Genomic DNA, 27581 nt, shown 5'->3' on the forward strand with positions numbered 1-27581 from the left:
TGAACTAGACAGGCCATCTCCAAGATCACTAAGCTCATGAACTTTGGCTACAGAGAGACCAGAAAAGATTCTGCAGGTAGCACAGAGACCATGAGCTGTATTTTTAAGTACAGCATTACCTTAGCTGCAAGTAGCAGAGGAGCACTTTACAGTGATTTGTATTGAAGAAGGCAACCCTAAAACATGAGATGCTGCATGCAGCACAGTGATGAAGAAACTACCTACCTTCAGTAATGCTCTTTCTGGTGGACACTTTTATCTACCAGCAGTTACTCCAGTATTCGAACTTTCATAGATTCCCATGCTTGAATCATTCCCCGTTGTCGAGATGAGAGTCCTCGGTATACATAAAATGGCAATAGAAACCATTACAAAAGAAGAAACTAAGCCTAGGCCCATTCTAGTTTTGTAACATATCCGCCTCTTTTTTAAAAGAGACCAAATAAAATGAACAACCAATCACATAAGCCTCACCCTCTAGAACCTTCCTGAGAGAACCTCAGACTTTCTACCGCACGTTGTGCAAGGGAGACGCCACTGAGCTCTGCTTTTCTACAAGAACTGCTTGGGCTTTGTGTCAGGATGTCTGATAAAGAGAAGAAAGCCCTCTTTAAAGTGTGTGCAACCTGTGCTAAGAAGAGACTTTATGTGGAGGACAAGCACAAGGATTGTATTTACTGTCTGTACCCAGACCATAAAGCAGCAGACTGTAAGATATGCCGCACCTTTTCAACGAAGACTTTGCGAGACCGTGAGGGGCGTCTCTTGACCTGGCTCCAGAAGCTCAAGTCAAGGAAAGAGCCAGTCTCCAGTAATAGTGATGAGGCCTCCTTCGCTACATCTTCTAGGAGGTCTGTGAAGAGGGGTAGGTCTTCTCCTTCACCTTCTAAAGACCGTCCCAGTAAAGCCTTGAAAAAGATCTCTCATAGGTCTGAAAGGTGTAGCCCTAGCAAATCTCCTCACCGAGGTGTAAAGGAGAGGTAAGGACTGTCAGCAGGACTGGCATCAGAGAGTAAGTTCAGCTCCGTTCCTCTATTTTCTCCTCCAGCGGCTCCAATAGCCTTCAAAAAGCCCTCATCTCTCTCTTCTGATGGAACGCCTGTGAAGAAAATTCACTCGTCGGCGACACTGTCAACGACTCCGTCGACGAAGATGTCAAAAGTACCGTCAAAGGCCCAGTCTCCTCCAGTTCTGGCTCCTTTGACGGGCTCGTCGACGGTGATTTCCTCTTCTTGTACGCTGCAGGGTGCAGCACCGACAGCTTCGAAGCCGATGGTAACTTCGTCGACGAGGATGTCGACGGCGGTGGTGACGACTGCAACCATGTCTATTACGACGACGACGATAGCAGCATCTGCGGCTGTGGTGACGACGATCTCGACAACGGCTCTGTCGATGGGGTTCACATCTTCATCGACGACTCTTACATCATAGTCGACAAGGGGAAAAATTGCGAGGCCCTCTGTGTGCCAACGCAGTGGTTACAACCTTAGCACTAGTGGAATGTGCTCTCAGACCTTCCAGAGGCTGCTTCTTGGTCAGTGCGTAGAAGCGCCTAATACAGAGAACTATCAACCTCGGCAAGGTCCATTTTGCACAGTGTTCCCTTTCTTTGCTCCAGAGAACCTCACAATAAGCAAATCATCCACTCAATTGTCCTTGGTATAACAAATTTAAAAGGTCAAAGTCCTTATGGGGTCCAGCAATTGGAGCCTCTCCTCTTTTGAGGATTCAATGGGTGCAAAGAAAAGGATGCTGGTAGAATGATGGTCACTCAACGTGGACGAGAGTCACAGCTTTTGGTAAGAATTCCATGTGAGTACTCAAAATATCCGAAGTTCACTTATGTGATGAGCTGACATATTCTCAGTGAGGAACACGGTCTTTAAAGTCATGAGATGCAGCAAGCAGATATGCATCTGCTCGAAGGGCACACACATGCAAAATGTCAAGATCAAGTTATGGTCCCACCTTGGCATCACAAACTGTTTAGGTGGGAACGTTTGATCAAACTTCTAATAAATCTCATCACAACAGGTGATTTAAACAAGGTGAGTTGACCCTGAAAACGTAGAAAAGCAGAAAGGACCCACAAATAACCTTCAATAGTGTCCACTGTAAGGCCTGCCTGGGCTAAAAATAAAACAAAAGAATGTCCCGCAGCTTTGCTTCTAAGGGCTCAGTCTTGGGACAGAAAATAGGCCGGACACCAAAATAAAAGTGGCCCCAATTAGCGAATCTGATAAAAAGTGGCCCATGTTTGCAAATTGGGTCAGTTTTCAACTTGCAAAGATACACTGTATAACGGTTTTGTAAGTTATGGAAGACTGTATGGATTTGTAGTTGCTTCAGGCAATGCTTGTTTTAATATCAGGGCACAGAATATTTGTTTATCTCTGTTATTTAACTTTCATTTATACGAGGTTAAGGCCCTGAGTAAGCAATGTGATACTTAAATAAGTGCGAAACACATGTTGGCCGAGTTAGAAATTCTCATTGTAATCAAAAGAAATAGATCTTAGATTATTTGTTTCGAGTAAAGTGTGGGGACCGTTATGGAACAAACCTAATGTGTTGGAATCAATATATTTTTTGAAAAAAATAGAAGTTTCCTCATTAACTAATCATATGAATACGAGTTATATGACCTCAAACCTTTTTTTCTTTTTTATTGTATCATACATGGTGTTTGGGGGTATGAGTTCCAATTACAGTGTACCACATTGAGGTCTAATTTTTGTCTAAAAGGGCCCTTTTTGTTTTCCCAACCTTTTTCTTCCGCAAGGAAAACAATGCACCAATATATTAACTCACCTTGCTGACACTGTCTTCCCTGCAAACAGCTCTATGCAACATGTGTCCAGTGCTCATAATCAAATTTCATGACAACACTAACATTCACAGTTCTTGGATACATTTGAGTTTAAGGGCTATTGAAGTCCAAGGAGCATTGTGACGCGTGCTCAACAAAACTAGAATAAGAAAAAGTATTGTTGTATCGTAGGTTTTTTTCCTTGATACAGCACAAGCGCTACACAGATATCTAAGCGTTCATTTTTAGTATAAGTACATGTGAAAACATTTTAGTTGCAAACTTATTTCTTTGTGGAACACTAAAATAGTTGTGGAAAATCAAAGATGAAATTAGATCAAAGAAATATAGCTAAATACATATGGATATTCCAAAACAATACCCTAATTCGGAGCCTTAATTATGCTACACGTATTTACACAAATTGAGGAACAAGGATACAAAAGAATTGCCAAAGCCAATATGTATGGGTGTAATGTAGTGTAGGCACTTTAAAATCCACAAGATAGGACAGAGAGGGATATATTTGCAAAATTGTTTATCGAGCAGCTCAGTGCAATATTTGAGTGGAGGTGGAAGGATACACCGCAACATCCAATAACTTTAGGTGACGCATGTATTTACCAATGGCCTGAGACAGGATGATATTGATAAAGACTGAAGCCAGTGGCTGAAAGAGGCTGGTAGAAGAACGCCAGTGGTTGAAATGGTCAGAACCTAAGCCTACCCAAAAAATTAGGTCTGCTTGACAACTCTGGCATCAAAACCTAGACCTAAACATGGATCTTTCTGCAAAGTGAGCGAGTGGGAGAAATTTGCTTTGGGCTAAGCAGCGGAAACATAGGCTCACCACTTTAGCTTTCACTATTGTATACATCTGCTACAAGTTATAACCTTTTTGAAGGATCCAACGCTTTCCTTTTTGTATTTAATCTATAAATGTTCTTCATGTTCTTTAAAGCTAATCATGCTTCTGCATACATTTAAGGGTCCCAGGTCATGTGTGATACTGGCAGTTTCAGCCTTTTTCAGCAGTGCTCCACGTGTTTTCTGAGAATTTTGAACCTGTGCATGTAATTTTAAAAAGGAAACAAATATTCCAAAATGCAAGCTTCACCGAAGACTCCTCAGGGAACAGCCTCCTCTGAGCTGGGAGGAAAGGCCGCTCTGGAGCATCCGCATGGCACACCTACCACATCCTGAACCTCAGCAAGGAACAACTACCTTAGTAGTAGTGAAATTGTATTGTATCAGGTCAAATAATGCAATTACAATATAAATAAAAACATTAAAATTACTTGAAACAAATAATGATATCAAGTAATGTATTTACAGTACACTTATTCCTAAAACCAAGATATCTAATACAGTGTTTTAGCAGTCATACGATCTCATTTTTAGTTTGTGATTATAAGCCTTTAGTCGATGAGCGCAGCATCTTATAGGCAGGATATAGGAAGGTCATAAGTTGAATAATGAAAATATTGGCTTGCGACGGAATGTAGTTTCCTCTTTCATTGTCCTTATTTTTGCCTCAATAAATAAAGGGAGTGGGCAAATAATATGTTCCAAAGGTTCTAATTTATAGCCTCATAACCTGCATCCCCTTAGAGAAATATACCGGTTCTCCCAAGATCCTTCAAATTGTGTCACTAGGATTTATAATAGCCTGAATCTCATGTACTTTATCTTTGTTTCTGCCTCAAGATCCGAATTTAAGCACCTTTGTTTGCACAGTAGGAGTCTAATGTAAATTCCAAATGTTTGTATGTCGAGAATGTGAGCAGATCTTTCTCAAAGTCTGTGTCTCGTAGTGTACTTATAATCTGTTGCCACTCTAGTCTATTTATTGCAATAAGCAGATCTAGTTGCAGGTGTTGGTATTCATGGATAATTTTGTTAATCTTAGCGATATTTCATTTGAATGCCTCAAATGATTTTAACATCAATTCCTCTGTCATTTGATTTAGAGAATCTCTTTTAGCCTTTCTGCAGTCGCATAAATAATTGATTGTTGCAGCAATATGATAGCTGGCGGGGTGCTTTGGAGGTTTAATAAACATTTTATATTGAGCAACTACTTTTAGTCCAGAATTAGCACTTTTTTGAAGTCATGTGCCAGAAAAGTGTATAGAAGGAACACAGTGAGCTTAGAGTTAATGGCTGTAAATTGATGGTCCGATGGCTCTTCCTCCATAGATGTTTGCGAAACCTTTCACAGATTTAGTAACTATATCAGATTTCTGACTTCTTGAGAAAATATGCTGAAACCAATAAAGGTTATTATTATTTTGGTCTTTGTTGAGTTTACAGTTTATCCATTTACAGAATTAAGTCCATTCAGATGAGCCGTTGAGTACTCACTTGGTACAGCCGAGTTCTAAGCCTCCTCAGGACCTAGACCCTAGGGAAATACCCTCCTGAGAATCCCTCTCCTCAGGCTCATCAGGACACTGTGCCTTCAGGTCACAGCCTCCTCCTGAGATTTCTCAGCATACATTCCCCTCCTGTCAAATGAAGATAATCTGCAGATTAACCAATGAGTGCTGGAACGAAGTCAGACAAATGCAGAAAAATATAGTTAATTTCCAGATGTAGCACAATCTTCAAACTCTTGTTGTCAAAACAGTTCCTATCATTCCTGGTGAAAAGAGCAGTTTTGTATCCCAGGCTTTCAAGCTCCTTCTTCCAAAGCTCAACTGTCAGTCCATGGAATTGCCACCAAAAAGGAACGTTCTTTTATGTGATCAGCATTTGTGTAGCACTGCGCATTACTTTTTGCCACTGGTATGGCAGGATAGCCCTGTCGGGAGAGTGCTTCCACTCAGTTCTGGGATTTACTGATGATTGTAGTCTGTTTGGACAATTTGTCACAGGCTCATGTACCATCTCTGTGCTGGGTACTGCTAATTGGACTGTGAAGGCTCCCCTTAGATTTACAGAAAACTGTAACATACTTCCTTTGTGAGCATCACTTTGGTATCTTAATGGCTTTGGTGTGGTGTTTTGTGTATCTCTGTCATGCTCAAACTGCCTCAACCTTTTAACATTTTGAACAAGGGTATTGAGCTTAGGGCAAATTCATTCAGTTCCAGCAGTTCTGGGCAGTAGGCATGCCACTCCTCACTAATAAACTCTGGTTCAACTGAGGTTCAATGCAATACAGAAATGAGGGCTATTATCCCACAGTATTTGCCACTGGACCACTAAGTGGTTAGTTTAGTTTGGTACAGCACCTGAGGACTCTATCAGGTACACGTGCAAATCCTAAAAGAGGAAAGCACACGCACTTGTTGGGCTCATAAAACACCTTGGGCAGACTGTCTCAGTAACACCCATTATTGTTCAACGCTCGACTGGGACACTCACATGCCACCAAGGGCAGGCCCATCAGACCCTCGCTACCCCAATGGTGAACCTGTTAATTACCCCACACTGGGCATTCATTGATATGGAGCACATCCTTGTCAACAAGTGGAAAATTCCTCTCGAAGATCAGACGTAACTCATGACATTCTTTCTCTTGCAGAATTTCCATCACAAGGGTAACAGCAGACCTCTCCCTCGCCAAGCGCTCAGTCCTCAATAATCCTGGCCGGCGGGCTATCATTGAACGCTCCACAACCCGCTCCAGCATTGGTAAGTCCCATCAATAGCAAAGTGAACATTCCTTAAGACCATTTCAGTTGCAGCTTGTGGTAATTGCACAACGGACCTCAGGTCTTGTACAGTTTTGGGAGAATACACTGGATGGACAACTCTACAGAAACACATTTACAAAATGGGGAGGGGTGTCTCAAATTGTTGGTTTATACTTATTGTGCACCAGCATATGCAAGGTTGCAGTGGAAAGAGGATTTAAAAAGCCACAATATGTTGGGTTGTAAAAGGCACAGAGAGGGTCCTAAGGGGCACTATTCTTTGCCCACTCCATATGTCTTTCTTCTGCTGGAACAGCAGAGATGCACAAAGCAAGAGACTATAGCATGTCTACCTGGCATTCCAAGAACAATATGTTCTATACATGCCACATGACGACATAACACTGCTTAGCTTTTTAGCACCCCACCCCCAACATTTGTGAAGACGTTTCCAGTGTCAATCACAAAGTAGCAAACACTGATGTTCTCTGATTCATGGCTCTATCAGGATATACCTAAAAGGAGAACCAACAGGACCACACTTACCAACGCACCACAATTCCACTGCCTCTCCAAGATGCTTGCTTAGAATCCATCTGCACATTATTGCAAGAACTCCAGAGGCTGTGATGTTCTGCCCTTATGTCAGAATTATGCTTAGATTCTAAATGGCATATTTCTTTTAACAATCTTGACATTCAAGTATTATATGACCTGAAGAAGACAGTCTCCGGTTGTGGATGTGCCCAAATAGCTACATTTAATCCTCAAAGGAGTACTGATTGATCACTGTTATTACCTTCATATTGATTTATAGAATGTGCTAATGTGCCACTGGTATATTAGGAGACTAGAATGTTTTATGATATTTGCCTTTTTATTCTGCACCCTTACTGAGTTTCTTGTTGAGCATAGTACTCTACCCACCTGAACGTAGAAGGCAGAGGTAGACTCAGGAAGGACTTATAAATAAGTTTGTCATTGTGGTCTTTACATTGGTTTATGGGTTTTCTCTGAACTCTTTAATTTTCTTGATAAGAAAAAGAAATGTGTTGCTAGTGTATCTGATAATGGGTTCAAGTATGAGTTCTCTACTGCTCACCTTTAATGAATGAAAAATCCATTAATTCCTAAAATAAACATTCATTAAATAAGTGGCATATAGGGATGTTCATTAAATTACTGACGTTTTTGAAATCTGAATAGGTTTGAGTAACAGCAGGATCAGGCATTACACTTTTACGTGACAAGACAGGCTATCGAAGATGAGCTGAGGAAAAGGCCAAAGACAAAGTAGTGAGTGCTTCACTGCCATAGTCAGTCTTGTGCTATTCTTTGGGTGTTCTCGCTTTTCATACCTAATTATGCTTCTAAGCAAAAATAAAAGTTGGTGCTTAACTGTCATTATAGTCACTGTTGCTGTTTTTTCCAACTCATCTGGCGATATAGAGTGTCTATTCACATCAGCGGGGTCATTCCTTTTCCTTTGCTTGCCAGAGTGTTTCTTGAAATAATAAATTGGCTTTCCGTTAAAGATTATCTTCAAATTGGCCGGATAGGGCATAGACTACTCAATTTCAAGGTATGTCCATTGTTTTAAAATATCTATAAATGCCTTTCTCACTGTCTGGATTGCAGCGAGGAATTCTGGATACAATGCGATTGATAATCTTTGGTATAATAAATGTAAAACCTTAAAGCTAACCTGAGGTCTACATCTTGATCACAAAAATGTAACAAATTTGCTGTGATTGGTCATGTGGTAGTGCCTGGTGGTGGCTTTGGTGCTAGTGATCACTCTTTCTACCACCATTCGGTCAGAGAAGTTGGGGTGTCTTAGCAGTTCAGATAGCAGGGCTTCAGCAAACATCGGAGGGATTCCCATGGTTGTGATATCGGGCAAGCCCAGGATTCAGATATTATTTTATTAGGAGACAGCCTCAAGGTCTTCATTCTTAACCTTGACCTCAGAAAGCACTGTCTCTGTACGACAAATACTCTCTCCAGTAGAAGTAGCTTCATCTTCCACAACATATATGCAATGTTCAGCCATATCTAGCCTAGGAGCTATTTGTGTGTAAAGTTGCTGTTTTAGCTGATCCACTTGGATAGGGTGCCTTTTTTTCATCAATTGATTTATTTGAGGGTAATTTTCATATCCAATAACATGTTTCATGTCCATCTCATCGTATCACATGCAGCCAGAGTCCTGGTGGTGGCCTGCTGTCCTGGTTTTATCAGGCATTTTGGAGCTCTTTTTATGGTCAAAGGATAGTTTACTGAGCCTTTGATCTTCTTTTCCCATTTCTGAATGTAGAATGGACTTTAAAAATGCACGGGCGCTCTCGATCACTTGCAGCAAACTTTAATGCAGTTCACTATCAAGTCTGTATTGGAACTTTGTTGCAGGAATATGGCCGTGCATCACCCCCACCAGCCTCATATAATGAGAGAAGTATTCAGTCGTACGTATGTCCTCAAATTTGCACCCATATCTATGATAGCTGTAGTAGTTCAGTCTTATTCTATCCTCTAACAGCTAATAAGCATATGGTCATTTATTTCTAGGTAGGTCATGTGTGACAGTGTCCTGAACCCTCAATGTTTGCTGTGGTCAATTCATTGATGGATCACAGGAGTCCACTAGTGGGCATCCATTTACTAAAGTCTCAGGGTTACACATACCCCTTGGCTTGAAGGCCTAGAGTGCTTGGCCTCTGGCAATGCATCTAGATAACACCAAGTTTCACTTCACAGATGTAAACACTTCAGAAAAGAAATTGTGGGTTCTATTAAAAATTGCCAAGGGTTAGTGTCTTAGACAATTCACCATCTACAAACATTGATGAATTGTCTCTGACACTAACTGCCCTAATTGAGGTGCTGCATTTCAACAGTCTGACTTTGTCCAGTCTCTTGGGTTTACAGTGGGTGTGAATGCAAATAAACAGAAATGGGCTCTGTGACATATCTTTGCTTATCGCCAACCTTTCCAACTTGTCAAGTTCTTGCTCCTCCTCTTTGCAAATCAATCCAGTACTAGCTCCTCTTTATTGTACTGGCCGAAAGGTACGCATCAATGTAGTAGTGCCACTGATTAGAAGTGTAACTTCAAAACCATACAATCACTGCTGCAAGACTGTTGTTGGATCTGAGTACTTGCAAATGAACAAGCTACTTACGTTTGCAGTGCTTTTTCTGGTACAGGCACCCTATAACCGCAGATTCCTCACCTTCGAATATTCCCCAGGCATCAGACTGGGTCAGAAAATCTAGAGCAATACCCCTGTGCACCAGTAGGTGGCGTCTATCATCTCCACATTGGAAGTGACGTGCACAATCCGTATATAGGCACCACCCCAGTGCGCTGTGATCAGTTTCTTTTGTGACTATTTCCGCACCAAAAACACAGGCCCATGACTCAATGATATGTGACCAGTTTCCAAATACAACAGGCTTTTGCGTGAAGAGCCATTTCATTGAATGGGGAGGATGGGAGGGTTGATGAGGAATCTGCGCTTGGATAGAATCGCTACCAGAAAAAGAGTCACCTACTTAGTAACTTGTTCTTCTGATAGAGCATTCTAATCGCCGATTCCTCACCACACAATAGATACCAAAGCAATACTTCCCCAGGGGTGGGTCTGTGATCTGCCTCAAACCAGGAAATCCTGGAGGACTGAACAGGCAAAATGCCTGCCTCGATGGGCCTGACTGTTCAGGCAGTAGTGCCCACGCAGCAGCTTGGCAGATGTCCAGGACAGGTACTTTGCGTGCTAACGCAGGAGTAGCGGTCTTAGTCCTGGGGGAATGGGGCTGCAAACCCTCAGGAGGCTGCTTTTTAGGTAGTGCGTATCAGATCTTTATTCAAAGTCCAGTCCATCGATAGAGGGTTCTCTTCTGCACAGCCCTGCCTTTTTTTCGGTCCTGTGAATCCAATAAAGAGCGGATTGTCCTTCTTGTGATCTTTGGTACAATCAATGTAAAAAGACACAGCTCTTTTCGGACCCAGACTGTGGAGCCTCTCCTCTTTCTTAGAAGGATGAGGTGGAGCAAAAAATGCCGGCAACATAATATTTTGGCTGGCGTGGGATAGTCGCCACCTTCGGGAGAAGTGAGGCTCAAGACCAGCTTCTATCCAGACAAACTGGTTCTTCGGTCTACGATGGGTTAACTAAAAGAGCTTGAAGCTCACTGTTCCTTCTGGCCAATGTAATGGCCACTAAGAAGACCATTTTAGGAGTAAGAAGTCTCAGATATCAGCTGTGTAGGGGCTCAAACGGGGAACTCATTAGAAACGTGAGGACCAAATTGATGTCCCATATGAGCTTGATAAAAGGGGTAGGAAGGAGCAAAGGTTGCAAATCCTTAAGAAAACTTGCCATAACAGGTGACTGAAAAAGTGAGGGCAAATCCAGCAACTGCAAAAAGCTGAGAGGGTGGTAAGATAACTTTTAACCGTGCCCAAGACCAGGCCTTGCCGGGCTAACAACAACACAAGGCAGAAAGTGAATCAACATGATGTGAAGAACACCAAGTCACAAATTTGTTTCAATGGCAGGTGTATACAGTGTTTTGTTGAGGGACACCTAGATGGCTATTTTAGATGCCAAGATGACATCGAAAATTTCAGAAGGAAGATCGAAGTAATTCAACTGGTGCAGTTCAGTCTCTATGCAAGACAGTGGAGTGTGAGCAGATTTGGGTGGAGGACCCTACCCTACGACTGGATGGCCTCCCGAAGGACAGATGGTGATGCTCAGGAATTCAAGAAACCAAACCTATTTTGCTCAGAGCCTCTAAGAGGCCTTGAGAACCCTGGGCAGGAGCAGTATTGGCAGAAAGGCATACAGGAGTCCTGGGTTCCATTCGAATTGGAACGCATCTCCGAGCGAGAGCAGCTTTGGAAACTCCAACACGCAGACGTGCTGACATACGTGTTCTCTGCAGTGATGAATAGATCGAGCCAAGGTTCTCTCATAATCACACCCTGCTCTGCTTGTTGCAATACCACATGGCGGTGCTGTTGTCCATGAGCACCTGAACCAGCCATCCCTTGATAGATGGGAGGAAAGCCTTTGTTACCAAGCAGTTAGCCCACAGCTCCAGGAGATTTATATGGAGCTGGGATTCTGCCTCTCCCAAGTAGCCACCTTAAACCAGAAGTTATGCAACTGTCACCATTGTTGGCTCTAGTTGGGAAAGGGATAGGGATCTGCCACTGATCCAATTATGGTTTATCAAACACCACAGGAGATATTTTGCAGTCTCCCCCAAATCTGGGCCAGGTCGGCCAGATGCTCCTGTTGTTGTGCCCACTGGGTCTTCAGATCCCACTGCAGAGCCTGCTTATGCCAGCAAGCGTGCTTCACCAGCAGGATGCCATCAGATCTAGAACCTACAGAGTGAATCTCACTGAAATCCAGGACTGGGGTTCAAACACCAGATTCATAGTCTGAATGGCTTAGACTCTCTGCTCAGGAAGATAGGTGCAGAACTACACCGCGCCCAGTCAGGTGAAAGAGAGCATCTGAGAAGGAGTAAGGTGTGACTTTAGCATGTTGATAGTGAACCCCAGAGTGCAGAAGGTTTGCCGTGATCTAGAGGTGAGAGATGACTGCCTGGGTCAAGCCCACCTTCAACAGCCAGTCGTCCAGGTAAGGGAAGACTGGGATCCCTGACCTCCTCGGTGTGCTACAACCACCGCCATTCATTTTGGGAACATCCAAGGGGCACTGGTGAGGTCAAATGGGAGTACAGCAAAATGAAAATGCTCTTGGCCTACCGTGTATCACAGGTTCCGCCTGTAGGGTGGGAATGTGGAAATGCATGTCCTGAAAGTCCAACACTACCATCCAGTCTCCAGGGTCCAGGGCAGACAGAACCTGAGCTAAGTTGAGCATCCTGAATTTCTCTTTCCGTAGAAAGGTATTGAAAGGTGAAGATCTAGTATAGGGCGGAGGCATCTGTCCAGTGGCGGCTGGTGACTCTCTAAAATGGTGAGGCATTCATAGGGTACTTGCTACTACTGCATTGCACTTTTTTTTAGCTTTCCCTTTGGTTGCATCTCCTTCAGCCCACTCCTCCGAAACAGAAGATTTGTTCACATTTACCATAATTACGTTTGATTGTGGAACAATTAATTACTGTGCTGGATCTTGATCAGTCCAGGGCTCAACCTGTTCAGTATGAGGTCCATTGTTGCTGCGGTCGTTGCACCCGTCTGGTGTCTAATGTCACAATGCAGACAGCATGTTGGACTCGAGGGTTGCACACACAATGCTTCCTACAGTTCACACAGAGACTGGCAGTCGTACGGAACTCTTGTATGGCATTTCTCACTTTATTGTGGAAAGAATCTGTCTTTAGTGAAACTAGGCTGCAATGTTAGGATTTTCATGCACACAAGTCCCACCTTGCAAAACGGACAAGATCTGCACAGTCCTTCGATGCAACATTAGGGGCAACAATGCGCTTTCCAAATGGAAAATAAAGTGCAGTGCAACATAACGTAGAAACTGTGAGCAGTTGGCCTGGTATATGCTGTCCACTAGTTATAGTGGGCACCGTGCACCAGTCCAAACAACCCTTATTGATGATAGGTTTAAAGACAACCTTTATTGAAAGCTATCCTAGTGGTAGCTATGGTGAGCAGCCTTCAGGCTAAGTCTTGAAGCAGTGTAAAGCAGATTGATTTACCAGATTATAACCTCTTGAATCACTAAATGAAAGGAGAACCACACAAGGTGTATATATAAAATATATGTATTTATTTCTAAACACTCACTACTAATCTTTTTATGAGATTAGAGTCCAAGATGCACAATAATACAGTTCTAAAACGACAGTAAATAGCACAATATACAATGGGCCCCAGGGGGGAAACCAAGCCATATACTAAGAAAGTGGCATAATAACCACGACTTGACTAGACACCGTGCCTAGAGCATGTAGAATCGTTGGGACCCCAAGGAACCACCCAAGGTAGTGACACAGAAGACCCACGGGGGACGCGTGCAGTGTGAGATCACAGGCGCGAGCCCCGTACTATTCTATGGGAAAGTCGCAGTTGGAATTTTAGAAGTTAAGGACACTTAGGAGAAGACTTTGAGCAAACCCCTTTAGACTTGGGGGGGGGGGGGGGGGGTTCTAGGGCCAACACCCACGGGAGCACCAGAGTACTCGAGTTACCTCACCCAGGGAAGCCGGGTGCATAGGTGTCAAATGGTGTTGAGAATTGTCGTTGATTTCAATGGCGATATGCTGCAAAGTGCTGCTGCAGTGAAGAAGAAAAGTGTCCGGTGTGATCCAAGCCTGGATCGAAGATCAGAAGAACCTGAAAGCAGAGGGGAGAGAGTCTGGGTCACTTGCCAGTGACCAGGGGCACGATAGACGAATGCCCACCCATGTCGGGTGTTTCAGGTGCGAAGAGGTGAAGCTTGACTCTGCAGCCACGAGGACCAGGTGGCGTCAACGACACTCAGGAGCTGAATTCGAGCTGACCCACGAAGGATGTCGAGTCCTGCGGTCTCGGTACTCGGATTGAACCCAACAAGCCTTGGTAACAGCAACCCACGCAGAAAGAGAAAAGATGCTTCGGTGCAGACCAGCAAGGTCCTGGGGACTCCCCAAGCAATGGAGAGTCAGGGCACATCTGGAGCAACCAGGTAAGCCCAATTAAAGTTAGTTGCCCTTACAGGGACCCACCAGTCGACTGACCAGGGATCGCGAAGGGACCTCAAGAGGAATCACACAATTCTCGCCCACGGGACACTCTGTGAGTGTAGGCCGGTCATCTTCGGTGGAGACACTGCTCGGGGTGTGGACTAGGAGTAGCCCAAAGCACAGCCTCAAGGATCAACGGGAAGCATATGCACTTGCAAATGTGCACGGTGTCCAAGGGTTCCGGTTCCACGGTCCCCACGACGGCTACGGGTCTCAGCTTTGCTGGGAGCTCGGGTCGGCCTCTGGGAAGTCTGGGAACCCACCTCCTGTGTTGCAAATTCTTCGGAGTCCGGCGGGAGCTTCGAAGATTCAAACCGGTCAGATGCGTCTTAGGTGCCTGCCTTGCAGGGGAGTAACTCCTTTACTCCAAGGGAGATTCTTCAGTCATCTAGCGCCTTGTAGATCGTCGAAGTTCCAGGATTATGTATCAGAGTTTCGTCCAGGTAAATCTAATCTCCTGTAGCCAGGTGTTCCTATCTTATTCCCAAGGAAGGGGTGGGCCAAACTCTAGGGACCCACCTATGGGAGGGTCAGGAAAGAAGGGTGGCTACACCCATTTCTTTTGTCCAGTTTCACACCAGAGCAGGGGCTGGTAGCCCCTGCAACTGGTTTGAGCTGGACTATTCACAGGGACACCAAATGTGCCCCCAGTGCAGACTTCAAAGCACTCTTGGAGTGCACCCACTCAGCCCCTTTACACTAAAGCCTGTCTGGGAGGTGGTTCCACCTCCCTGTGACAGGAAATCTATTGTCCAGGCCTCCCCTGCTGGTGTTTCGTCCAGCAGCAGGAGGGCAGACTTGTGTCTGTGGCTGTCAGCATCCATTTTGTGATGCCAGGGTCTGTTAAGCTGGTACCGGGTATACCGGTGTTGTCATGTTTCTACCTCTAGTAGGGTGGAATCATACCCCCACACCAGTTACTGGTGTGGGGGTATGATTCCAAGGTGGTTGACACCAAACACATGTTTCCGTGCAGCCATCCCAAAGTCAGCATTTACCGCGAGGTTATAATGCACTTAAGAGTATATGGTTTGGCTGCATCACAAACAACCCCGGAATTAAGGTCCCGAAAGCTATAGAGGGGCTCTGCTCATGCATGGGCACCCTCTCACATAAAACCCAGCACCCTGCCTTCAGGATTGTTAAGGCCTGCCATAGGAGTGACTGATAGGTTTACATGTGCAGTGATATGGAGAGATATAGGTAACCTATATCTCAGTAAGGGGTGCATACACTACCTTACCCAGGCTGCAGTAGCAGACCTGTTGTGTCATTTTGGAAGGCTTCCCAGGGGTGGCACAATACATGCTGCAGCCCCTGGCAGGCCTCTGGGGTACCCATGCCCTGGGTACATAGTATACCATATACTAGGGACTTGTAAAGGTACCCCAGAATCCAATCTGGAGTGTACCTAAAGTACTTGTAATCAATTTAAAGGGGAAAGCAGATAGGCTGGGGTCCTGAATAGCAGGATCCCAGCCAAACTAAGTCAAAAACCAGCAAAACGCCAGGAAAAAAGTGGGGGCAACCATGCAGTCAGATTCCACCTTCCTACAGAAACCTAATGCACTCTGGGAGTTGTAGTTTTGTTATTTCAATGGATCCTTTACCAGACCATGGTAGCCGATTGTAAAAGGAAAAGCCGTGGCTAGACGTTGTGATCGCAGTGACAGCCAGTTAAATGGTAAAAGAATCTCTTCTCTGGACTCGGGTCGCCGGCATGATTACCACACACAATCAGAAGTAATTGTTAGTGGCTTGCAAGAATCTTGATGATGTGCTCGATTGAGGGCTTACCTGGCAGCAGGCTGCACCCATATAAAGTAGATGAACCTACTTTCACCCGTCCTCCAGAAGAAGCTGTAATAATTAACATAGGAAATGAAATTGTGCCCTTAAATGTACAACACATTGACTTACAAGGAGCTTCACCAAAAATCGAGGGAGCATTTTGAGAAATATGGCAGAAAAGCCACGTTACTATTATAACATTGGCAGTTTTGTCTGTGCAAAGTTAGTTTCTGGAAGCTTATGGCTGAGGCTGTTGCGAGATCTCCAGACTTTCTAAGAAACCATTTCATCTGTGAAGTTGATGGGGCTGGGCAGAGTCAGCCTCATGCCGGAATTAAATGTATCTAAGTGCTTTCTGGATTTTGGGAGTCTGCTGATATATCTGCTACTGACTGGCACCAAGTCATGAAGACACCAACGCTCACAAACACACAGATAACGTTCAAACCAAGCATTAACATGGTTGATTTTTTTGCAGCTTTTACATTGCGTGAACTCGAACAGACAGCACCTTACACAAGCACCTGTTACATTACTGTACAAAATATAATTTAAAATAGAATCTTACCTCGGCGATCCTCTTCTTTGCTTCTCGCGGACGACTCTCCAAAATCCACCCGCACCGTGCTGCCTGGCTGTACTGAAGCACTGAGAATGCCGGGTATGCAGAAATTAAGCATCCCGTATCTCAGCCAATGAAAGCACCGCTCTCATGCTGTTTATAATAGTAAACCGCATAAGAGCAGTGCAAATATTGGTTGGGACAGGGGAACACAACGCTCCATCAGAGACCGATGGGGCTCTGTCTTGCCTCCTAGCTCACTTTACAGCAATAACTGGGGATGCCTGAACTACGCATGTCGGGCAGGCCAATAGCACAATACCAGCCAACCTGACATGCGTGATTCAGATACACAGCCCCAGCTGGTGGTTTCGTGGTAGCCCCTCCCCCTGGAGCGTGGGAATGTCATGGAGGAAGGATGTCAAGGGGTTCTTGTTCTCATGCCTGAAATGCACCATTCTCCTGATGAAGAAGGTGAGATTAGCCTTGTTTCTACCCCTTCTTGAATTAGTCACCTTTCTAGTGTTTGTTGATTGAAATTCCCAATCCAAGAAGGTGTTAACTCCTTTTTCCTCAGATGTTATTATCTGCCTGGACCATATCTAAGGAGGCTTTTCCTTGAGATGGAAGCGTTTCAAAGCATTCCCCCCCCCCCCCCCCCCACCCCCTTTTTCGTTAAATTAATCTGCACTTTGAAGCCTCTTCCCCCCTGGTTTTTGCTGTATTTTTCTGTAGCGGGATTCCTTATTCAATTCTCAAATTTTGAAGATCTTGTACTGAGCTCTTTCTACACCCTTGTTCAGGGGGATTTTGTGTCTTCCTTATCCAGTCTTGTATCAGCTAGACATATTAAAGGAGTTTTCTTTTTGGCCTTTGTGTTTTCTCCTCCTAACTGGAACCATCTTAAGGAGACAGTTGACACCTTTCGTGTGTACATTAAGTGCACGGTGGCATCATAATTACAAAGAGGAGTCACCCTTTTGCATGTCATTTAGAAGAAAATTTGAAAGATCTTTGCAGTGTCCATTCCTTTGCAGGCAGGCAAGGAGGCAGCGTGGGTTAGAAGACTACCCTTATACCACAGCTTACTGCGCACATCACAGGCTACCTGTTACCTTGGAAAGCAGCACAATGAGGGTCTTATTTAAAAGCCCCTTATGCCGTTTGTGCATCACTTTAATAATGGTAAAAGGTGATGTACTGGCGGCGCAAGGGGCTTGTAAATAAGCTCCTGAGTGTGCAGGGAAGGGAGGTCACAAAAAAGTATCTTGGAACACCATTTACACTGCTCACTAGTGGAACATGTAGTTTCTACTCAGAAAGGTTAGACACCACATCCCTGGCAAATGCACACCTATGACTCAAATTTGGAGGACAATAAACAGGCAATGTTTCAATTCTTCACAACTCCTAAAAGTCACTTTGGGATGGTGGGTGGTGCGTTGATTGATTCTGTCAGGAAACTGACATTTTCAGTGTCTGTTTTCAGGGTATTAAATAATAAATCACATTATCATGGTGGACTCGCACTAGAAACAAAGAGCCTACACAACTACCAAAATTTAGATTATCGTGACACAAAAAGGATCATTTAATACCTGCAAAGGTGCAATGAAATTAGATTAAACCCCCAAATCCAGATACACTTTAAGCCTTGTGGCCCTTCCCAACACAGCTCGCACAGAGTTGTCAAGTGTTTACGGAGGCGAGCACATCAGTGCTCCAGCTTGCCATGGTTAGCACAACTAAGCCAATGTTTGTTGCACATAACTCACATATGTCTCTCTTTGGCATAAATATTTTCCTTCCTGTTTGACAGCTGAAGTGCAAAGTGAGATTGAGCGAATATTTGAGCTGGCCAAATCTCTCCAGCTGGTCATCCTAGACGCCGACACAATCAACCACCCAATGCAGCTGGCTAAGACGTCACTGGCCCCCATCATCGTTTATGTCAAGGTGTCCTCTCCAAAGGTGAGTTGTTGAACCACCTTGTTCTAGAGCAATGAGCAAAGATAGCCCACTGAGAGTAGTATGAGGAATGGTAGGTTCTGTGTGCAGGGAGCAGCTGAAGCTTTGCCAACAGGGCTTAGATAGGCATACTGAAAATATGAACAGCATGTCTGAATCTAGACTTGTGCTTGTTTTTGAGGGCAAACTGACAGGGCTTTTTTTGGATATGGTTGAATGTTTTAAGGGTACAATGTTAATGTGCGGCTAAGGCTACTTTCCGTACAGTTCAGGATGTGTGCATGGTGCGCTGGTATGTGCTTGTTTCAAGTTCCTTGTGCCCAGGCTTCTGGACACCTGGAGTATGGGCTAAAGAATGTTCATTTAATGTCACGTGGCCGGCATACTTTTTCTAGCGGTGTGAAACACACCACAGCCCCACACCCATGTTGGCCTGCTATTGGAGAGGCCTGCATAGTCACTTATCTGGGGGTTCTTTTTACAGGTGCTGCAGCGGCTCATTAAGTCAAGAGGGAAGTCCCAAGTGAAACACCTAAATGTCCAGATGATGGCAGCAGACAAGCTAGTACAGTGTCCACCGGTGAGTGGCATACAATCTCTGTTCACCGTCTGCCATTACATCACAGCAACCCTCTACCACCCTTCTCAGAATTGCACAAGTACTTCATAATATTGTTATTGTCTCATCTTACTGCTGCCCTTTTTTGTGGATTTTGTTTAGTGCTTTCCTCCAGCGTTCCACTAGAAGACTAGTTTTTTTCTAGGCCCGTTATTTTACACCAATATATCTTTTGAAGACTAAATATTGGATGGTAGGCTCTTTTTAATGGTTGCCCCTCTTTCCCCCTTCTCCTCTTGTAGCTGTTTCTTTCTTTTACTTCTTTTTTTTTTTGGTCGAGTCCATCTTTGTCCTGATCTTGTTTCTTCTTTGCCTTCTTGTTGTTGACTGGTTCCTTCAGGCGTCTGCAACCATTTGTTTTTTTTCTGTTTGCTTCTTTTTTGACTTTCATCTTGTCAGCTGATTTATTCTGTGGCCAATTCTTCCTGTCTGGTCCCCGCTTTGTCCTCTTCTTTGTGGATGCCTCCACTTTATCCTCTTCCTGTAAGATAGATCCCTGATTTGTCTTCTTAACCCCTTCAGTGCCACGCCCTTTCCCCCTCCTGTGCCGGGCGTTGCATACGCGGGCGGGGTTCATGACGAGATAGTCTCGTCATGGGCACAGCGCAACCGTGCTCCATGACGAGACTATCTCGTCATGGGCACAGAAGAGCTTAAAGCAATATTGTTGCATCCTACTTCTTGTTGACTGATTTGTTTTTGCTGTCATCGGTTTCGCTTGCTCCCATCTTGACCCAAGAAGGACTGAAGAAGACGACAACCGAGTAAACTTTCAAGTTGATAGTTCACTCTGTTGTCGTCTTCTTCGGTCGTCCTCGTTTTTTTTTCTTGCTTTGTTTCTGTTCTCCATATGTAAGTTGGTTCAGTTTTCATAATTTTCTAGTTAGATTGTTACATTTTTAATCTAAGATTGTTTACTGGTTCAGTTTTGCCACCTGCATGTTTCCTTTCTGCCTACTCATTGCATTTTTACAGGATGGCCCTCTTTGTTGCTGAGTGTTCCCATAGGTATTCTCTTATATACAATATCCCTCCTCTTCTTGGGTTTTGGTTCCATCTTTTAAAATGGTTTGCTCTTAGTACTCTTCCTGTTGGCAGATTCCAGGTGTGCCCTCTTCTGGCTGTCTGCCCCTCTCTCTCTGTTTTTATTGTGCTCTGGTTTTCTCTCATCTTTTTTTTCCAATTTGTTTTCTCTCATTTGTTAACTTCTAGCCAACCTATTTCATTTTAGTCTGCTCTTGTTGGCTGATCCATTAATTATCGTTTTCTTGGAGCTTGGAAACCTCTTTGTCCCTTTCCAATAGTCTCAATACCTCTTTAACCTTTTCTTATCTGGTTCCTTCTCTGTTTCTCTTGTTGTTGGTTGACTTTTTTTTGTCCTCTTCTTGTTAGCTTTTTCATTGTTTATCCTTTTATCTATACAGCTTACTCAGTTGCTTCTGTCTTCTGCTTGTGTTGCTGGTTCAGAACTCTTCTTGTATTGACTAAGTTAATTCTCCAGTTGTTGGTTGACCATCTTTTTGGTTGATTGCCCTTTATCTTAAATGTATCGGTTCCCTTGCTAATCATAATCAAGTTTGATGGTTCTCTTGATTATGGCTTGTGAGTACTTTACTTTTTTTGCATTTCCTGTTAGTTTTAGGCTAGTTTGCTCTATGACATTTATTTGTGGCTGGTACTAATGTCTCAATTATCTTGTTGGATGGTTCCCTCTTGCTATTGGTTGTTTGTCATCTTATTAGATGCTTCCATTGTAGTCCTTTTCTTACATGTCAGTTCTATATTTTGCCTTTTGGTTTTTTCTTGGTCTTCTTGTTAATTGTTTTTCATGTTGTCCTCATCCTCCTGTTCAAGGCCCTCTTTGTCCTTTCTTGTTGTCTGGTTCCTTTACCTTGCCTTTAACTTGGTTGTTTCTTAATACGGTTCTTATTAGCTGGTTCCATCTTCTTCTTGTTTTTCCTAGTCATTGTTTTTCTACTGTTTTTGGTTTCCTCTTTTCTTTCCATTTCATTGCTCTTCCCATTTGTTCATCTCATGGGTTTCTTCCCTTCCTCCCCACCATGGCTGAACCTCTTGATGTCATTTTATTGCATGTGTAGTCTTAGACATTTTTGCACCCTCTTTTCCTTTCCTGCAGGAGATGTTTGATGTCATCCTCGATGAGAATCAGCTAGAGGACGCCTGTGAGCACCTGGCCGAATACATGGAGGTTTACTGGCGAGCAACACATCATCCAGTGCATGCAAACATCGAGCAAAGCCTAATAACGCCCCCCTCAGCTATTCCAGGATTACAGGTACCCTTCCAGGTGTAGGTCAGCAGTGTGTTTTGAAGCAGGGATGTCCTTCACCTGCCTGAACCTCAAAGGCTTCACACTCCTCATTCACTGTGTCCTTATATAGGTAAAAGTGAGATCTTTGGGATTTAATCTAGCAGATGTAATGGTATAGCTGCTAAAATATTGGCTTTAATGGTCTAAAACAATTGACTGTGGAGGTTATACTTGTATAATATTTTGATGGCATTTCACATATAAACTTTGAATAAGTGTTCCTTATAGCACACATCATTGAATGCCATGGCTCTAAGCTAGCTGGGGGTGTGTGTCTGTCTGTCTGTCTGTCTCCAGGACGACCACGGTGGGCCAAACAAGGGCACAGACTCCAGTTAAAGATGCAGTAAAGAAGATTTATTGTCTTACCAGAGGGTCAAAGTGGCATCAATGGTTGCCTTTGCTTGAAAGCATTGTGGCTTGCTAACATCCAGACCTCATGATTTGGCACTGTGGTTGCAATGACCTCCGCACACTTACTGGGGTTGGACTGGAAATCCTAATGAAGGATACCTTTGCCCAGTTAAGGGCACTTTTCCCTCACACTGCCTTGGTGTTTTCTAGCATTTACTAAAGGCAGAAATGGAAGTGGTCAAACTGATTCTGTCCAAAGAGAAACCAGGCCAGAAAACATATCCATAAAACTGTTTCTGCATTCCTCAGAGACCTCAACATGGGCTCCATCTACAACAACAAATTATGCTTTGACATGGAGGTTACCTATAGAAATGATGGTGTTTACATGATAGAGAAAGGCAACAGGTTGTTCCTCAAGAACTTCAAAGACTGCATCCTGTATTATGTGAAGTTATCCTTCACACATTATAAACATAAAGGCTCTTTTCAGAGCCAACCCTTTCACTAAAGACAGTATTTTAAAATGTTCGATTCCTTAAACCTCATGCGGATCTGCAGTACCTCCGTTGTGGATTCACAAACCAAAAGCACTCACCCAATACACACTACACTAACACTACAGAATGTCTTATAGGATATGTCTCTAACAGTGTTAGTCTGGGTCTGTGAGTGAGTGTGTAAGAATCTGAGTGGGTCTTTAAATGTATGTCTGACTGTCTCTGTGTGTGATAGTGGGTGTCCGTGTTTGTGTGTGAGTGTGAGAGTTTATATCGGCGTCAGAGTGGGTGTCAGTGTCTGTCTGTGTGTGTGAGTGAGCTTGTATGGGCATCAGAGTCGGTGTGAGAGTGCCTGTCTTGATGTGTGAGTGGGTGTGAGTGTCTGTTTGTGAGTGGGTACGAGTGTGTATGGGCGTCATTGTGGGTGTGCAAGTGTCTGTGTGTCACTGGGTGTGAGCGTGTTTGTATGGGCATCAGAATGGGTGTGAGAGTGTCTCTCTGGGTGTGAGAGTGGCAGTATGAGTGTCAGTGAATGTCTGGGTGTCACAGTGGGTGTAAGAGTATCTGGGTGTGTGACTGGGTGTGAGAGTGTCTGTATGGGTGTCTTAGTGGGTGTGTATGGGTGTCAGAGTGTGTGGGAGAGAATATATATGTTGATACACTGCGAGGTTTGCGACAGCTCTGCGGATCTCGCACATGGCAAAAAAACTAACTTTTCTGGCATTTTACTACCGTTTATAAAATACACAAGGGGTCAGGAAAGCTCTCACCTGACCCCTTCGTTTAGTATACAAGCAGCTTTTCAGCCCCAGGAACTGTTTCTCTATATGTCACAACTTTAATGTCAAGTTCAGGCCAGCCAGTCAGGACCCTGCATTGGTGCACAGAGCCCCGTATTCACCAGGGTTGGATCCGCGAAGGGTCCACGTCCCTAGATATACAAATTTGGTTTTCAGTTGATATCTCTAAAACTACTAAATGGATTTCCAAATCACAAAAAGCATGCTTTCTGCCACATTTGGTGTAATTTGGCCCAGTGGTTCCGCTGTAGTCGTGTACAAAATACATAGGGAAAATTGCATGGAAAAAACATGTTTTGGGACCCCCCCCCCTTTTTCTCATCCCCTGCTTGACGAGCTACCCAGAGACTTTCCACACACAAGCTGATCGAATTAGCGTATGAGTTTTGAAAAGTTTGTGAAGATTTATCAAATGGTGCTAAAGTTATTGGCAAAACAAAAAACACTATTCCTATGGAAACTAGGTCCTAACTATAACTACCTACTGGGTGGGTGGGTGGGTGGGTGGGGGGTGGGGGGGGATGTGGGGGGGGGGGGAGATGTTGGGGGGGGGGTGGGGGGGGGGGGGTGTGTGTGTGTGTGTGTGTGTGTGTGTGTGTATATACACACACACAGATATACAGGAGAGGGTGGCGGATTGAAATGACAGGGACTACAGATGAGGGTGAATTCATTGAGAGGAATCAGGTCAATATATTGGTGGTAAAATGAAAGATACTCTGTGGAAGTGGAGCCTGTGGATATCATAGAAGACTATTAGAGAGATGCTCGGAGAAGCCTCTAGGAATAAATAGGGGAGTCTGCATAAAGGCATTCCATGCTGACTCTCCTTATTTGAAAAATGTACACGGGGTCCCACAAGCCAAAGGGCGAAATGGCAAGTGTGTCATAGGGAAACCCCACATTAATTCCCTAGGTGCTTGGACTACTGTATGTGCAGATATGTCATGCATTGAGAAGTCCTCTATATAGCCCTGAAGGCTGGTGCTCAGGCACTGCGGTGGCCTGGATTGGCATGCCAGGGCTTATCTTGTGAAGCCTCTATGCTGTTTTCCAAAGAGTACTTGAGGTTGCATTTTGATAAGCTTAACGCCTCTAGTTACTATATGAAGGTAAACCATATTGATGCAATTGTATCAACAGCCGCTACAACTCCAAGATGAGTTGAATGTATTTTACCCCTGCTTCAGTCCAACTAATTTGGCTGTACAACTACTTCTACCTTTTGAAGTAAAATTGTTATATGGATTCATAATTAGAATGCAGCATACATAGAAAGAGGAAGAAAACAAGTAGAAATAAAGATAGTTCTCCTCGATATGCCTCTCCTGGGGAGGCGTATCTTTTTGGCACATTCCCAGATTTACCTGTTCTAGTAAATATGGGAATGTGTCAAAATCCATGGATGTTGTGTGGGAACAACCACACAACATCCATGGAAAGGCCACCCTAGCGCAGAGCAATACAACACATCAATTTGTGCTGCATTACATTACTCGAGATTTATGAAGGCGTGCAGGGCAACGCAAGCTGGCCTTGCGTGGCTTCATAAATCTTTTTTGAGTTGCCTCACTCTGGCACCACATTGTGTGGGGCAAGAGCAAATTACTGGGGCTCGTAAATATGCTCTTAAGTAACATAAATGTAATGCATTGAAGTCTGCAATCCCTGTATAAAACGTCCTCTAATTTCTTATTCCAGTCTAGCTGTCTCATCCCATAGTAAAATGATGTCGCCGCTCAACTGTAATAATTTGTTGCAGTTGAGCTGTGAAATCACGAGGTGTACTGTAGGAGTCAACAGCCCGGGTGAAATGCAGGTCAAGGAGGAGACCTAGAATTGCAATGTAAACAACAAAATGTTTCCGAGTCTTCTCATCAGTGTACCTGCAATGAAAGGTCATTAGCTGAAAGGAGACCTTTGTGGCAACATGTTATCTTTTTGTACAGTCTTAGTTCATTAACCAAAAGCATGAATCTCTGCATGTAACCACACATTCTTACCGATACCGATTAGGAAAGTGACAAATTAAACTGCTTACATTAGGGGTTTGCAGCAATTCAACATCTTCATACTGGCATGCTTAATTTTGAACAACAGAGTCCAAATGTATTCTACATTTTTGCAGGCATGCTCAACTGAAGGAGCAAATGACTAAGGATTTAAGTATCTGGGGGGATTGGTAATGGTAGAACCTTGTATTATAAGATTTAATATACCCTGTTCCAGAACTTAAAAGGATATTGTAAGTCACCTCGGATTTCCATTACTTCAAAAAGGAACCCAGCCTTCTGCCTCATTCCACTGCATGGTTATGCAGCTCCTCTAGAACTTACTTGCAGTTTCATTATAATGTATGGCAAAGGGTACTTTATACCTTCTGTAATGCGTTGGATTCTGCAATCCCTGTACAAATGCAGGTCTCTAATTTATTTATAACCTGCGACTTGTGACGGACCCAGCAGTGGCGTATTATAAGACCCCGCTGCGCGGGGGGCCCTGAGATCCTGGGGGCACCCTCAGCAAAAGTGCTAGATGGTGGGCCAGGGAGGGAGGGGTCCTTCCATGTACTTTGCAGGAAGGCCTCCCTCAAGCTTAATTACGTCACTGGGATTCAGTCACCAATTTTAAAGAAAAGACATCAGTGCTCAACTGTATTACAGTTGAGTTCTGATGTCACAATGCCTGCTGCCAAAGCCAGAAGCAGAGCTGAAAAGAAGGTAAGGTCATGGAGCATAAATAAAGTAGCTGTTTAAAGCAACAATAACAAAACATTGCTTTTCTTTCTTCTGCGTCATTTTTAGGTCTCGCGCCTAGCGGTACACTGCGCAGCAGTGTTTGCGCAGCACGTGTCCTTTTGACGGGGTTTTAGAAATGGACCCTGGAAATGAACAAGCTTGTGCGTGTTCATTTCCTATGGTCTTCTCTGATTGGGCTTGGAGTGCGTGTTGTTTTGTAACAGAATGCGCAATAGGCCATAGACGGTCGCGTTACTCCGCCTATGGCCTATTGGTGTCTGTTACGCGCACCAAAGCCCATATGTCTTCAATTATCGTGCCCAGACATGGGCGCGATAATTGAAGACATATGGCTCGCAGTGGCGGGCGCGTGCACCACTCACGGGCGTTTTTGTTGTTGTTTTTTTTACAATAGCGATCGCTAAACAATCGCTTTTAGTGCTGCTTGTTTTTTAGGACTTGAGCCCTGGCTCTGGTGTAGATAAGAATCTGGAGCTGTGCAGGTGAGGGTGAGGGTGTTCTGTTAAATGGGTTTTTTATTTATGGTACTGCCTAGTGCCTCCATATTGGTTCTGCTCTGTGCCCCGTGTTGTTTCTTGTCCATGTCTCCATTTTAGTTTGATATCGTGCAATAATATTTGCTCCTTGTTGCTCTCCAGTTCGTTCCAACCTGCACCTTTATATGTTTTTTTCCGGTGCCTTTATGGTGGGTTCTCTTTAGGCCTCTACGTTGGTCCCACGCTCTCTTCATATCGGTTTCACTTGATTCCTTCATATCGGTTTCACTCCATGCTTCTCCCGGCCTCCATGACGGTTCTACGCAGTGCCTCTATGTTGGTTCCAAATTGTACCTATATGTAAGTTTCACTCTGTGCCTCCATATTGATTCTATTCTGTGTGTTCATTTTAATTCCATGGAATGCTCCCGTGTTGATCCACCTCTCGTGTGCCCCAGGCGGCATGAGTTTTGCGGGCGGTAGCAACACCCCCCAGCTTTTACCAGCAGCCGTGCGGGGTGGCAAACACTGGATTTCGTCGGTAGCCCCCCCCTCTTACGGCCCGGCGGCAAAGCCTGGAACCACCCCATCAGCAGAAGAAAAAAAAATCATCAGCCCCCCTCAGAACTTTTCAGTCATTCTATTCAATTATATTTATTAAAAGTATCCACGGTATGTGGCTTGCGAATTTGAAGGTCCCTTCCCTTTTGACACATACTCCCAGCTAAGATATAAATTACACAAGATGTTAGTAATGGCCCATTACAAAGCTTGATGCTTTTTTTGGCCAGAGCCTGGAGCCCCCCCCCGGGATCTGCTGAAGCCCCCCAGTTTGAAGATCTCTGCTCCAAGATGATTCCGCCCTTTGCCTCCATGTCGGCTTGCTACCCTCTATGTCTCCATCTTGGGTGCACCCTGTGCCTCCATGTAGTTTTTGCACAGTGGCTGTGGCTCTTTGTTGGTTTCATTCTTTGCCTTCATGTTGGCTCATGGCCGCGCTTCCTTGCCTGGGCTCTGTGGAGGCTAGCCTGGCGTTAAGTGTTTCTGAATTAATTTCTGTCGACCCAGAAGACCCCGCGAACCTGGCGCTGGACTCGCCCATAAACCAGAGGAAGCCTTGTACAGAGACCAGCAGCCGGTCATGTACACAGCTGCATCTCTCTGGAAACACGAGCACTGCTTGGAAATGGGCCGCTCAGCCGAGCCAACACAGTGAGCCGTGCCAGCTGCCAGGTGCCGACA

The 27581-nt window shown here is 44.3% G+C and overlaps 1 protein-coding gene across 3 annotated transcripts in view; it reads left to right on the forward strand.

Annotated features, from left to right (window-relative positions):
* CACNB3 (calcium voltage-gated channel auxiliary subunit beta 3) overlaps nucleotides 1-27581 on the forward strand; it is a 249587-nt gene that overhangs the window by 212208 nt on the left and 9798 nt on the right. For all 3 annotated transcript variants that reach the window (XM_085600398.1, XM_085600397.1, XM_085600394.1), the window contains exons 9-12: nucleotides 6342-6451; nucleotides 18351-18502; nucleotides 18984-19079; nucleotides 21256-21414. In XM_085600398.1, coding sequence (XP_085456524.1) covers nucleotides 6342-6451; nucleotides 18351-18502; nucleotides 18984-19079; nucleotides 21256-21414 — 517 coding nt within the window. The remainder of the gene's footprint in view (nucleotides 1-6341; nucleotides 6452-18350; nucleotides 18503-18983; nucleotides 19080-21255; nucleotides 21415-27581) is intronic.

The sequence above is a fragment of the Triturus cristatus genome, chromosome 4_2, assembly GCF_964204655.1.
Source record: "Triturus cristatus chromosome 4_2, aTriCri1.1, whole genome shotgun sequence".
NCBI classification, from domain to species: Eukaryota; Metazoa; Chordata; class Amphibia; order Caudata; family Salamandridae; genus Triturus; species Triturus cristatus.